Raw genomic sequence first — 13,759 nt, forward strand, 5'->3', positions numbered from 1 at the left:
AGGCTCATTGGTTGTGGCGCATGGGCTCCGTTGCTCCATGGCATGTGGGATCCTCATGCACCAGGGCTGGAAGCTGTGTCTCCTGCATCAGCAGGTGGATTCTTGACCACTGAGCCACTGAGCCACTGAGCCACCGGGGAAGCCCCTCCCTTGCTTTCTTGGTGTTGGCTGCTCACTGGGCCTCTCCCTCGCTATGGGCTCTTGTCATTCAGTAGGTTGGTCTGAGCTTCCCTCAGTAGTGGCAAGAGTTTGAACACAGAAACTGTAAGGCCCCTAGTGGCTTAACCTCTAAACTCACATGGTACCACTTCTGCCACATTTTATTGATCAGAACAAGTTGTGAGGTCAGTCGATTCTAGGGACGGGGCAAGACTACCTCTTGATGGAAAAACTGAAATGTTTGGCTGTGTTTTTTGATCCTTCATAATAATATTAAAGAAATTCAGCCACAGATACCAAGATAATGCACGTCCCTGCCCCACGATAGTTATTTCTTTTCCTGTTTTAGTCATCACTTTTTTTTTGTTTTGTTTTGTTTATTTTGTTGGCTGCGCTGCGTAGCCTGTGGGACCCTAGTTCCCCAACCAGGGACTGAACCTGGGCCCTCGACATTGAGAGCTCAGAGTCCCAGCCACTGGACCACCAGGGAGTTCCCTGTTTTAATCATCACTTGGTGTATTATCCTAAAATAATTTTCTGAGATCTAAAAAGATTCATATGCAGACTTACAGATTATTGAACACAAAGTTATGGTTACCAAAGGGGAAATGTGGGGACAGGGAAATCAAGAGCTTGGGATTAACATATACATACTTCTATATATAAGATAGATAACCAACAAGGACCTACTATATAGCACAGGGAAGTCTGCTCAATATTCTGTGATAACCTGTATGAGAAAAGAACCTGAAAAAGAATAAATATATGTATATGTATAACTGAATCATTTTACTGTATACCTGAAACAAACACAAAATTGTAAATCAGCTATCATTTCAGTTCAGTCACTCAGTCGTGTCTGACTCTTTGCAATCCCATGGACTGAAGCATGCCAGGCTTGCCTGTCCATCACCAACTCCCGGAGCTTGCTCAAACTCATGCCCATCAAGTTGGTGATGCAATTGAACCATCTTGTCCTCTGTCGTACCCTTCTCCTGCCTTCAATCTTTCCCAGCATCAGGGTCTTTTCTAATCAGTCAGTTCTTTGCATCAGGTGGCCAAAGTATTGGAACTTCAGCTTTAGCATCAGTCCTTCCAGTGAATATTCAGGGTTGATTTCCTTTAGGATGGACTGGTTGGATCTCCTTGCAGTCCAAGGGACTCTCAAGAGTGTTCTCCAACATCACAGTTCAAAAGCATCCATTCTTTGGTGCTCATCTTAATCAACTATAGTCCAATAAAATTAATAAAAAGTTCCTATGGAGATAATTTTAATACAGGGGAGCTAGTTTGGAACAGATTTTTGGCAATAGGTATGCTTTTCTTTTTCCTCCATTTCATTTTTTAATTTAGGGACTCCTGAACTCTCTTCTCTCCATTTTATAGATGAAAACAGAGGCCTAATGAGGGGAGTGATTTTTGTCACGGGTCTGTGTAGTGAGTTAACCCTGGACCTCAACCTTGCTTTTGGGTTTTGGGATTCCCAAGTCTGTGCTCTTTTTTCACCAGACCACACCACCATTTCTCTGGTTCTGACGCTGAAAGTGCTACAGGCAGGATGTTTGTTTCTAAGATGCTACATATTTCACCTGATTCATTGAAACTACTTGCCATAAGCCACTCCCAATTCTCAGGAGTCACTTTGCATACCTTGATCATGCCACCTGATTTCATTTTTGCCTGATGAGCGTTTGCTTAGGGACATCAGAATGCTTCCCTTCTTCCATGGGTCTGCTGTCCCTATATCCTGCGTTCTCCTGAAGCCAGCCTGGTGAAAGCTCCATTGGTGGACCTTCTGATCATGCTTTTTCTTTCTTTTCAGACTCTGATGCAACTCCAGACTGAAGATAATGGAAGCCAATTGGAGAAACCCATGGACATCCCCAAGGAGCTCTGGATATTGGTTGATTACCTGTACCGAAATGCTATCCAGCAGGTAGGTGGTGCTGAGGTATTCACACCTGACAGGGGCCATGCTGCCTTGAGAAAGAGCATCAGCCCTGAGAACTTTGGGCAGAAAACACCTTTCCTCTGAAGAACCTGTGGAACGCTGCTCTTCCACCGTGGAGTGGAGGTTGACAGGTTCACGTGCCACACTCCCATGGGGCCCCACTATGACATACAGCACCTGATTCTTCAAGAAGCCTGGGAGGGCCTTCTGGGCAGAGCATACTCCCTCCCTGGGCCTCTGGGGTCCCCCAGTAGAAAGGCATCTGAAACCTTCTCAGAATGTCAGCCTGCTTTCCTTTGCAGGAATTCTTGTCAGCTTCTAGGAATGGGAGGGGCTCACTTGTTGACAAGCCAGACAGGCAGGGGGACCCGTGGACCGTCAGGCCATGAGTCAGGAAGCCTGATTTCCAGAGTGGGTTGGGCAAGCTTCCTGCCATCAGATTGGTCAGTTTCACTGACTGGTTTGTCTGGGGCCCAGGGAGACCCATAGGAACTCTGATCTACTGCAGCTCTGCCACTTCAGAGCAGTGTACATTCTTAGCACAGTGTCTCTCTGCTTTTCCCCTCAGATTTATTGAGCATTACAGTGTCCCAAACTCTGTTCTAAGTGTTTTGCAGCACAACCTGATTTAGTTCTCACAGTAGTTCTCAAATGAGGAAACAGATGCTCAGAAATGTGAAATAATTTGGCCAGGGTCCCAGAGCTGACAGATGGGCAGGATCGGGATTTAAACCCAGGGAATCTCTAGAAGTCACCTTCTTAAGGACTGTGCTAGTCTACCTTCTCTACAGAGCTCCTTCCAGGTGTAACTTTTGAGCAATACATATAATATTGTTACTGTTCAGTTATTGGGCATTGAGTCATTTTGTAAAACAAATGAATATACGGGATCCTAGGATTCATGGAAATACCTTTATTGCCATAATCTCATTTTCTCAAAGCACTGAGATACCTTTTTAACTTTCTCCATCTTATAAATGAATGATATATCTTTTTTTTTTTTTTTTTTTCCTGGTTAATCCCTCTTAACACTGCAGGAACCATAGCTACTTTAAAGTTTTCCCTTCAGCTCCAGTACTCTTGCCTGGAAAATCCCATGGACTGAGAAGCCTGGTAGGCTACAGTCCATGGGGTCACAAAGAGTCGGACACGACTATTTTAATAAATGTTTATAAAAAAAATAATAAAGTTTTCCCTTTGGTCAGATCTCCAGGGATCAAACTTGCACCCCCTGCAATGGAATCACAGCAGCCTAATCACTGGACTCCAGGGAATTCTCTCATAATAGATACATTATTGTGCTCAAGACCTGTTGTGGGAGCATGACTGGGAAGGCCTGAGAGATGAATCAGCCACATCAGCCTACATCACATTGTCTACTGGGTTGATTCAAAAGCCTCAACATGCTCTCCCTTTCTGTACCCTGCTGGTGATCATGCTTCTAGGTCAGGAAATCATTGCTGACTTTCTGAGAATAGAATTATTTTGTGACTCTCTTCCTTTTTTCAGGAAGATCTGTTTCAGCAGCCAGGCCTGAGGTCGGAATTTGATCATATCAGGGACTGTTTAGATACTGGGATGATTGATAACCTCTGTATCCTTTCAGATGTTCGTGTGCCCGTGTGTATATGTGTGTGTGCATATGAGTAAGAGAAGTGAGCAAAAGAAAAGGGTGATACTTTAAGGCTCAAAATCAGACACTGTGAACTCAGCTGTCATGTTTTTCTTATTTAAAGTTTGCATAGAGAAGACTTTACAACCTTGCTGCTGCTAAGTCACTTTAGTCATGTCCGACTCTGTGCGACCCCATAGACGGCAGCCCACTAGGCTCCTCTGTCCCTGGGATTCTCTAGGCAAGAATACTGGAGTGGGTTGCCATTTCCTTCTCCAGTGCATGAAAGTGAAAAGTGAAAGTGAAGTCGCTCAGTCGTGCCCGACTCTTAGCGACCCCATTGACTGCAGCCCACCAAGCTCCTCCGTCCATGGGATTTTCCAGGCAAGAGTACTGGAGTGGGTCACCACTGCCTTCTCCATTTACAACCTTAAGCAACCAATATATCAGGATTTAGGACAGCCCAGCTAAGCTAACAGCTTGGCCCCTTCACAATGTCAGTCTGGCATGTAAGCACTGAGCAGAGAGCCTGACTGGGCACGCAGCACTCTGGCACGTGCTGGCTCCCAGGCCTTTTCCTAACAGTGACCATGGCAGCAGCGTCATCTATTCCTTAACGATGGGCCCAAAGCTGCTAGCAATCATTCTGTGGCCGAAGCCCTGCTGCTCTTCTTGGAGAGCCTGCCAGAGCCTGTCATCTGTTACAGCGCCTACCGCAACTGCTTGGAGTGTTCCGGCAACCTCACAGCAAGTAAACAGGTGAGGGCAAGCGTGGAGCATTGCTGTGTTCATGGTGTAACCCTGGGTCTCATGGGGCCTACAGGAACAAAGTGGCTACCATCCCCCAAATGCAAAGTCTTAGAAACTCAACTCCAAGTCTTTCCTTCCCAAACCCATTCTTCCTCTCATGTCCCTTTTCCTCTTAATGGCATCACCATGATTCCACTGACTCAGCCCAGAAAACAGAGTCATTTCTTCCTCCTCCTCTTCTCACCTCCCACATGTGTGATCCCCTTACTCTGCCACTCTCCTCCTTTCTTCCATTCGAGTCCCACTTTCCTTGGTTCAGGGCCCTGCATTCATACTCTGCCTCTGCTAATTGGTTTTGCGAACTGCCATTAGATCTGGGGTTCAGAAGTTCTCATCAGGTCCCCATTAGTCAGAAAGGCTCTCCACTGCCAAATAAGGATTTTCTTAAACCAGTATTTGGGACTGTTTATGATCTCACCTAGTCGTACACATAAGTAACCTGCCGGAGCAGAATAATCTAGGAAATATGCTAACAATACAGGTTCCCGAGTCTTACCCCACCTCCTCTGAATCAGAATCTCTTTTGAAATATATTTTGTGCAAGCTTTGCCACCAATTCTGAAATGCAGACAGCCAGAGTACTTTTTGAATTCTAGCCTGATCAACCGTTCCAGGCTTAGGGCCTGTTCAGACAGTAGTGCTCTTACCAAAACTGACTTCTCACAATGGGTTCTCTCTTATCTCACTGTTTTCCTTATCTTGCCTTTTTCTACACTTTCTTTTGCCCTAAATGCTCTAGTCCTTACCTCTGCAAGTCCAATCTTCACTTATATTCAAGACCCAACTGAGATGTTTTTGACTTTTGAGAACATGCAGTTAGAAATTTGACCTCTAAATTCACGTAGCACTTGATCTGTGCTTCTCTTTTGGCACCTGTGATGAGTGATCAGGGTTTTCTACACACAGTCTTTCTCATGTACCTGGATCGTGTATACTCAATTCCTGGAATATAACAGCCACTGGAGAAATGATTGAATGAACAAAAAGACAAATATCAATTCTCCCTCTCTCAGGTCATTACTACCCTTCCTGCGTGCCACAGAAATGTCTTCACCTATTTGATGGCGTTTTTGCAAGAATTGCTGAAAAATTCAGCAAAAAATCATTTGGATGATAATATTCTAGGTAAGCCAAGGATGTGTGGAAAGCAGTCTGCAAACTGACTCATTACAAGAAGGGTGGTTGAGGAAGGTCCCAAGTCCACTGCAGTGGAACTAAAACCTCAAGCTCTGGGCAAAGTTTACCCTCAGATAGTTATTTTAAAGCAGAAACTATTGCCACGGGGGGCAGTCCTCCCCACCCTTTAGAACACGAGAGTAAGTAGTACTTCTGCTGAATTCTGTGTTTTCTGTGTTTTTCATGCAGCCAGCATATTTGGTAGCCTGCTGCTTCGAAACCCAGCTGGTCACCAAAAGCTTGAAATGGCAGAAAAGAAGAAGGCTCAAGAATTTGTTCACCAGTTCCTCACTCAGCCGGAGCCTCTCTCTCTCCTCTCCTATTCTGCCTGAGACAGCCAGTTACCATTCCCACCTGTTTCAGCTCCAGAGCTGCCCTAAGAGGATATGAGCCCACAGGGAAGCCTGAGTGGCAGCTGCCTGTTTCTTGAGCCCAGACCGCCCTGTCCACCATGACCATCACACTCAGTCCTGCTGCCAGTTGTGAAGACATTGAGGGGAAATCCACCACAGTAAAACTGACATGCAGCGTTCAACTTTAGTTTTTTAACTTTTTTTTTTTTTTTTTTTAACGTTTAAACAGCCATACTCCTTGTGCTCAACCTGCTTCCAAGGCATACAGTGCCTTCCCTGTAGCTTGGGCCGAGCTCCCCACAATCAGATATTTGAACAAACTCTGGAGTCCTGAAGGATGAATGAGGATGCAAATACAAAGAATTAAATGGAAGCTGCTGGATAAACAGGCCACACAGCCTCTCCAGGTGCTTTCAGCGCTCTGTCCAAGGACATGTGTGTACCCATATGCAAACCCTGCCCCGCTTCCCACTCATAAATATGGCTCAACAACTCTGGAACTGGCCACTTAGCCTCCAAGGGCAATACAGTGGCTTGAAAATGAAAATGCTGAAGAAACTGGTGTTCTGGTGAAACAAGTGGAGTTTACCAGGCCAACAAATCCTCCCAACTGTATATAATGCATTCCCTCTGTGTGTAGTATATTTTAATGATAAATGTATTTTTAACAGTGGTTGCTTGTTTTTATCTTTTTAGAGATGGCAGGTCTCAGCAGCTGGACATTTGTGGCATAAGCACTGGGGGCAGCTGGGCAGGGGCCAGAGAGATACTTGCCTGGCAGTCTGGTGTTAACAACCACTATTTACATTTTTCAAGGAAGAGCTAGTACAGGCCTGGCCCAACCCCTTGACCCCTGATCTAATTTCTGAGGGTTGTCCCACTCTGAATATTCTAAGAGAAGTAGCTTATAGGGAAGACGATTGTGGCTGATAAGAAGTTCCGACAGCTAGATCTAACAGGCATTTATAAGTCTGGAGCAGAATGAAAGCACGTTCAAAACTGCTTCTTGGAACACCACCACTCCTTGGCAGTGTCGTGATTCAGATACGGGCAGGCTGTATGACCATGTGAACGGTTAAAGAAAGGGAATGGCCAGTAGGTGGCGTTACCTGGCCCGGGTGCGTGTCCGGAGGAAGCCGGCAGTCCTCTGGAGAAAAACCTGGGAGACACGGCCTGGGCAGGCGAGTGAGGAGGGACTTGGGCGTCTTAAAAGAGCCTGTGAGAGGGGGAAGAGGTGGCGGCGCCCTCTGGCCACGCTTGGAATACTCCCCATTTCTGCCGTTTGGGTCCAGGATTCCTTTCTGGAGCCCTCCTGGCCTACTAACTTTGTTGGGTGAGGAGGGGAAGCTGGAGCTACAGGAGAAACGCGGGAATGCCACAGCTTTCCAGGTTTCCCCCTTGCGGTCCCGGCCGGAATTCAGCGGCTAACTGTGGTCCTTACCGTCGTGCTTGCGGCTGCCAAGGTGACGGCAGCGCAAGCCCCGCTGAGGAGACTTTGGGTTAGTGATTAGCGGGTCTGACCCGTCTTCCTCGCGTCTGGTGCCTCTTGAGCGGAACTCCGAACCCCCGCAAGCAGAATACGAGGCTGGTTCTTCACCGCGCGGGCGGAATTCGCGGCCCAGCGAAATCTCCGCGGTGCCCGCCCCGCCTCACCCCTTTAGCGCTCACCAATTGGAGGCTCGAGCTCAGCCCCCACACTGACTAAACCAACCAGAAGCTTCAATGGGAGGCGGAGCCCGTATCTTCTCTTTCCTCCGGAAAGCGGAAGCGGAAGTGACGTTCGGGGAAGGTGGGGGCAATCATGGTGCCGCTGGGGAGGGGAGAAGCTGCTGCCGCCGCCGCCGTTGCCGGGAGCCGCGGAGGTAAAAGGCGAAACTAGACGCGGCCTGGGCTGGGGACTTCCCGGGAGGCACGGGACTTAAGCTTCCTCCTGAAGCATTTTCCACTAGGGGCCCCAGACCGGTTACCATAGGGACCCCACCCCTCCTCCGTTTCCATGGGGATGAGTATCCAGCCCCCCTCCCCTGTTTCCATGGAGATCCGGACCCTGCCCCTCTTCTCCCGGCTTGGAGCCCCCCAGCCTGACTTCGGGTGTTTTCGTGTAGCCCTTGACGGGGGACCATCCCAGACAGGTTCCTTTTCCCAGTCTCCTCTTAAGGGTGCTCCGTTTGTACTTCTCGTTTGCCACCCTCAAAGCTCCTGGTCTTGTTTGTTCCGGACAGTTGGTCTCCGCGTTGCCGCCTGTGGTGCTGGGGCAGCCCAGTGGGGCCCCCGGTGCTCTTATCTCTCCTCTCAGATGCAGCGAAATGTGCATCTACCGGGTTGCGTAAGCCAGAGCAAGGGGTCGGGCCGGTTCCTCCCGGATCAGATCCCCTGGCCTGTCTCTGGTAACTACCACTGTGTCTAGCCGCCCTACCGAGTAAAGGTTCACTTTCTGATCCGAAACAGAAGAGAAAGATAAAGTGCAAAGCCAGACTGAAAACTAAAAGTGATGTACTAATTATTTGTAAATTCTCTATTCTGTCTGCCAAACCCGCGTTTGTGGAACCGGTGTGTTTGCAAGTAAAAGAAGAATCAGTATTCCAGAACAGGAAAACTTCAAGTTTGATATTTTCCCCGAGAGAGTATATCCTTCCAAGAGGGTGTATCTGCAAGTCTTTCATTCATTTAACTGACATCTCCTGAACTCCTCATGCCTAGGGACGAAAATAAGACTCTTTATTCCCTCATTTCAGAGAGCACCCTATAAAACTTAGCTTCTAGTGGACACCAGATTGTTTTAGGAGATTAATAGATAAAGTGATCTTCATTAGATATACCTGATTAGGGGTCAGCTCCACTACCCAGAAACAACCATCTGTTTTGGGATGGAGAGAACAGATTCACCCTTGATTCCTCTGCTGTGGTCAGACATTGCGTTTTAACATACATTATGTCTTTTACTCTGCATAACAGTTTGGTGAGAACAGGAATTACCAGTCCCACCCTATGTAAGTGAAAAGTAAGGCACAGAAAGTTACCCAGGCAGTAAGTAGGAAAGCCAGGATTTGTGGCTAGGTGACCCTACCTTCAAAGCCCTGCTTCTTCCACCATAGACTTACTGCCTCACTGTTTCATTTGGAGTTTCCTTTCTTTAAGATTTATAACAACTCAGCCCTGAAACAGTTTGTCCCTGTTTCCTCTTAAGTATTTTGACTCATCTTCACAGTGTTTGGCAGTAAGGCACATTTGGAAGGTCTTATCAGCTGCTAGTTATTACTTCCATTAAAATTTTTTATTTATTTATTTAAAAAATTTCTTTGGCTGCACTAAGTGGCTTGTAGGATCTTAGTTCTCAGACCACAGATTGAATCTGGGCGCTCTACAGTCCTAACCACTGGGAATTCCCATTACTTCCATTTTTTAAAAAAGGCATTGTTTTTCCTTCAAAATGACTTGATAGTTTTCAACTTAAAGAAGAAATTCCCAAAGAAGATCTTTTTCATTACTCTGGCCTGCTCTTATATGGAGAGCAAAAAGAGTCTCGTGACTGCTGTGGAGGTGAGGTCCCTGGGTCCTGTGGTTTATGACTTTGACTCTGGCTTTGTTCTCTTGTAGACAGGTCACTGCCTTTCCATTTCTCACAATTGGGCTGAGCACAACTGAACCATGGGGGACCACAGTCCAGACGACAGCATCAGCTACTTTGAGGTAGAGGAAGATGAGCTGACCCCCGATGACAAGATGCTCAGGTTTGTGGATAAGAACGGACTGGTGCCTTCCTCATCTGGAACTGTTTACGATAGGACGACTGTTCTTATCGAGCAGGACCCTGGCACTTTGGAGGATGAAGATGACGATGGACAGTGTGGAGAACACTTGCCTTTTCTAGTAGGGGGTGAAGAGGGCTTTCATCTAATAGATCATGAAGCAATGTCCCAGGGTTACGTGCAACACATTATCTCACCAGATCAGATCCATTTAACAATAAACCCTGGTTCCACGCCCATGCCAAGAAATATTGAAGGTGCAACCCTCACTCTGCAGTCGGAATGTCCAGAAACAAAACGTAAAGAAGTAAGTAAAGCAGTGGGTGAGGGCCCGGTTTGGCTTTGGGGAGGGTCCTTAAACCACACTAGATGGCAGTTTCAGCCAGGGAGTATCAGAGCCCCTGAAATTAGGACCTACAGTGGCTTTCCTTAACAGTATATGCTTCGTGTTTTGTTGTGACTCTTTTCTGAAACTTTCAGTGTGTATGGCTATGTTGAAATCTGGGAAAGCTAAATTGCTACTTTTCCAAATTTCCTCCTCAGATCATAAATAAAATAGACATCTCACGGAGGTAAATCCATGTCTCTGATGCGGAAATAACTGTTGTGTAAAAATGCTTTGTTTTGGAGAAATGAGTGTTTGCTGCAGTATGCTTTATTAGTGAACACGTAGTGGACAATGAAGGCTATCTTTCTTTTGTAAGAAATTCGAGCAAGAGGCAGTATATCTAAAAGTTTTCATGCTTGTGTTTAGCTAGTGCGCGTAAGGTAACTCATTATTACAGTGCTTTGAAAACTGTAAAGCTTGATACAAAGTGGTGATAATTAGCAGAGTAAAAGATGTGGTTTAAAGGTAGTGATATACATTTTCCAGGAACTAATTGCAGGTCAACTTGTAGATCCCTGGTAGTTACAATGCCAGGGACTAACTGTCAGACGTTGCTAAACAGCCATTGGGTAAATCATTTCGCAAAATATTTTTCTCTTTTACTGTAATTCAGGTCTTGAAACTGGAGAATTTGATTCGTGGCATATGGTTTTCCTTTGCTAGGCTTAGAATCTCAGAGCTGGAAGGGGGACCTAGTGAGACCATCGTGTCGTACCTCCCACCTCATGCAGAAATCTCTCTGCAGCAGTTCCTCTGGTCTCTGCTTGAATACCTTCAGGATGATGAGAGCACAGTGTTCCACAGTTCAGCCTAATACAAAGTTTGTTGGCCAGCTCTGATTGTTAGAAAGCTTTGGCTTATATGAAGCCAAGAATCTGCCTTCCTGCAGCTGCTCCCCACTGGTTCTAGATCTTCCTTTCTGAGCAGTGATCTAAACCTTCCTCCCACAGAGGGCAACCCATCAAGGTAGTTAAAGATCATGGGTTTCTCTACATCTTCTCCACTGACTTTAGTGTCCCTCTTATGACATCTTCCCCTAGTTTCTCAGCATCCTGGTCACTTTTGATTGTATGAGTTCCAATTTTCCAGAGTCCTTAAAATTTGTAATTGAAGACAGTCTCAGAAGTGTGAGTCAGCTGGCACCAAATACCATGCGACTCTTAATCTCTTCATCTGGACACTGTACTACAATTACTATATGGCCTGTATTTTATTAGCAATGACATCTTACTGTTAGCTGACACTTGAAAATCTCTAGACTGTTGTTTCTTAGCTGGGGATAGTTTTGTCCCCCAGGAAACATTTAGCAATGTCTGAGGACATTTTTGGTTGTCACCTTGGGGAAATGTTACTGGAACCTATTGGGTAGAGTCCAAAGATCCTGTTAAACATTCTAGTACACAGGAGAGCCCCCTACAACAAACAATTAATTGTCTGGCCCTAAATGTCAATTAGCTGTATTCCAGTAAAATTCTACTTACAGGAGAAAACAGGCGTTGGGTTTCCTAGACTACCCCTAGACTAGAACACAGGGAGCTGTGGAAGAGAAGGATGAAAAGATAGCAGACATCCAGACGTGGAAGGCAGTGATAGCATGCAGCGGGTCTGGACTGCGTTCTGGAAGTACACTGAAGGTGTCTGAGCCAAGGAGTGATGTGGTTAGAGTAGCATTTTAGAAATGTTGCTCTGGTAGCCGTGGCAGCTTGATTGCCTGGTTAGAAGATGGTTTCAGTTTAGGTTTGGGATTTCCTTTGAGTCTGATGAAGGTTAACGTGGAAAGAATCCAGAGCTTTTGTTGAAGTATAAGAGAATGTGGTTTATTATTGAAATTTGGAGAACGAGTGGTAAATTGAGTCTGATTCAAAGGATTTAAATGGCACCCCACTCCAGTACTCTTGCCTGGAAAATCCCACGGACGGAGGAGCCTGTTAGGCTGCAGTCCATGGGGTCGCTAAGAGTCAGACACGACTGAGCGACTTCACTTTCACTTTTCACTTTCATGCGTTGGAGAAGGAAATGGCAACCCACTCCAGTGTTCTTGCCTAGAGAATCCCAGGGATGGGGGAGCCTGGTGGCTGCCATCTATGGGGTCGCACAGAGTCGGACACGACTGAAGTGACTTAGCATAGCATAGCATAAGCATGTTGAGTGTCTTCTCTCTCTTAGCACAGTTGCCACACAGATGACTCATGGAGCTTCAGATCTCAGTAGTGAGTTAAGTAGTTCACATCCACTGTGATAGGTACTTTGAGGCCTCTTCAGAGTGCTCTGTGCAGGCTGAGGAGAAAGCAGCTAACTCTCCTGTCCCCCTTGCCCTCCAAGATTGGTGATTCCATTAACATGGATCAAGAGGAGAGGAAGAGGAGAATATTTGGTGGGGAAACTGGTGAACTGGTTGGAGTATATTGAATGTATAGTACTTGGAGGAAAGTCAAGTGAACAAGTTGAGAAGCTGTTTGGAAATGTGGATCTGAAGTCAAGGAAGGGGTTTGGAATGAGAATTGTGGATCCATGAAAGTCCAGTAGTTCAAACTGTGGGCAAATAACCTAAGGGAGAAGAAGTAAGACTTGTTCTGAGAATTTAAGGGTTAGAAAGAGAAAGAGGAACCAGAGATCACATAGTCCCAGAGATGAGTGGAACACACAATGCTGTGGAAGCTGAGGGAAGAGGGACTTGAGAAATATGAATATTCTTTTGTGACCCTGAAGAGGGATCGAGGGGCTGAAGATGAGCCATTAGTTCTGCTGCTTGTGCAATTGATCACCTCGTGGGAAGATGTGCACTGGAGGCTGAGGCCAGATTTCAAATGATGGAGAAATGAGTGGGTGGTGAGGAAACAGGAGGCAGGAAGCATCAAGGTTTCTCTCTCTCTCTCTCTCTTTTTTTAAATAGGGTAGTTGGAGGAGGAAAAGTGATGAGGCAGTAGTAAGTAAGGGGATTGGATCATTGTTTTAGCAGAGGAAATGTGAGCATGGCTCAGGGCCTAAACTTCAGGCCATCCTCAGTTAATGATTACTATGTGAGAGTTTTTCAAGAGCAGATGTTTGGGAAGCATTTAAGTTAAATCAAGACAGAGATTTGTTTATGAATATGGGATTTCTCAAGAGCTTTTGACAATAACCAAGAAGGAAGGAAATGCAGAATTCTCCAATTATTTTGAACTTGGGAAACCATTTTTCCAGGTCTTATTTCCATGGTCAGTGTTCTGTGGAACACGTTTTGGGAATGCTGATCTAGGCAGAAAAGGAGGAGATGGTAGGGAAGGGAGGGTTATGCAACCAGTGATACGAGCTATCGCTTTTCCACTCCGTCCCGCTTGCAAGCCTGGTTTACCATTCATGTCTTTTGATCCTTGATAATCATGTTGAATAAGACAAGTGCCTTGTTCAGTCCACCATGGGTTTAGCCCACTGTGCTTTCTTTTCCTCCCTCCATGTTTTCCCCTTCTATCCATGAGACCTACATGGAAGGTTCTAGAAACTCATTGAAATCATTAGGTGTGGGGTTGGCTGGGGGTTGAGGGAGAAGCCGCAGTGGCTTTCAGTCTTTGAAAATTGTGC

General features: G+C 46.1%; 3 protein-coding genes across 4 annotated transcripts in view; 2 read left to right on the forward strand and 1 right to left on the reverse strand.

Moving 5' to 3' along the window:
* INPP5B (inositol polyphosphate-5-phosphatase B) overlaps positions 1–6,734 on the forward strand; it is a 54,191-nt gene extending 47,457 nt beyond the window's left edge. The window contains 5 exon segments of the mRNA XM_055586333.1: positions 1,982–2,095; positions 3,620–3,704; positions 4,354–4,481; positions 5,546–5,657; positions 5,898–6,734. Of these exon segments, the coding sequence (XP_055442308.1) occupies positions 1,982–2,095; positions 3,620–3,704; positions 4,354–4,481; positions 5,546–5,657; positions 5,898–6,040 (582 nt within the window). The 3' untranslated portion in view covers positions 6,041–6,734.
* The window catches only part of UTP11 (UTP11 small subunit processome component), a 250,829-nt gene that overhangs the window by 113,875 nt on the left and 123,195 nt on the right, over positions 1–13,759 (reverse strand). The gene's annotated exons all lie outside the window — the stretch shown is intronic.
* The window catches only part of MTF1 (metal regulatory transcription factor 1), a 43,993-nt gene continuing 38,016 nt past the window's right edge, over positions 7,783–13,759 (forward strand). For both annotated transcript variants that reach the window (XM_055586334.1, XM_055586335.1), the window contains exons 1-2: positions 7,783–7,923; positions 9,659–10,117. In XM_055586334.1, the coding sequence (XP_055442309.1) occupies positions 9,710–10,117 (408 nt within the window). In that variant the 5' untranslated portion in view covers positions 7,783–7,923; positions 9,659–9,709. The remainder of the gene's footprint in view (positions 7,924–9,658; positions 10,118–13,759) is intronic.

The sequence above is a fragment of the Bubalus kerabau genome, chromosome 6, assembly GCF_029407905.1.
Source record: "Bubalus kerabau isolate K-KA32 ecotype Philippines breed swamp buffalo chromosome 6, PCC_UOA_SB_1v2, whole genome shotgun sequence".
NCBI lineage: Eukaryota > Metazoa > Chordata > Mammalia > Artiodactyla > Bovidae > Bubalus > Bubalus kerabau.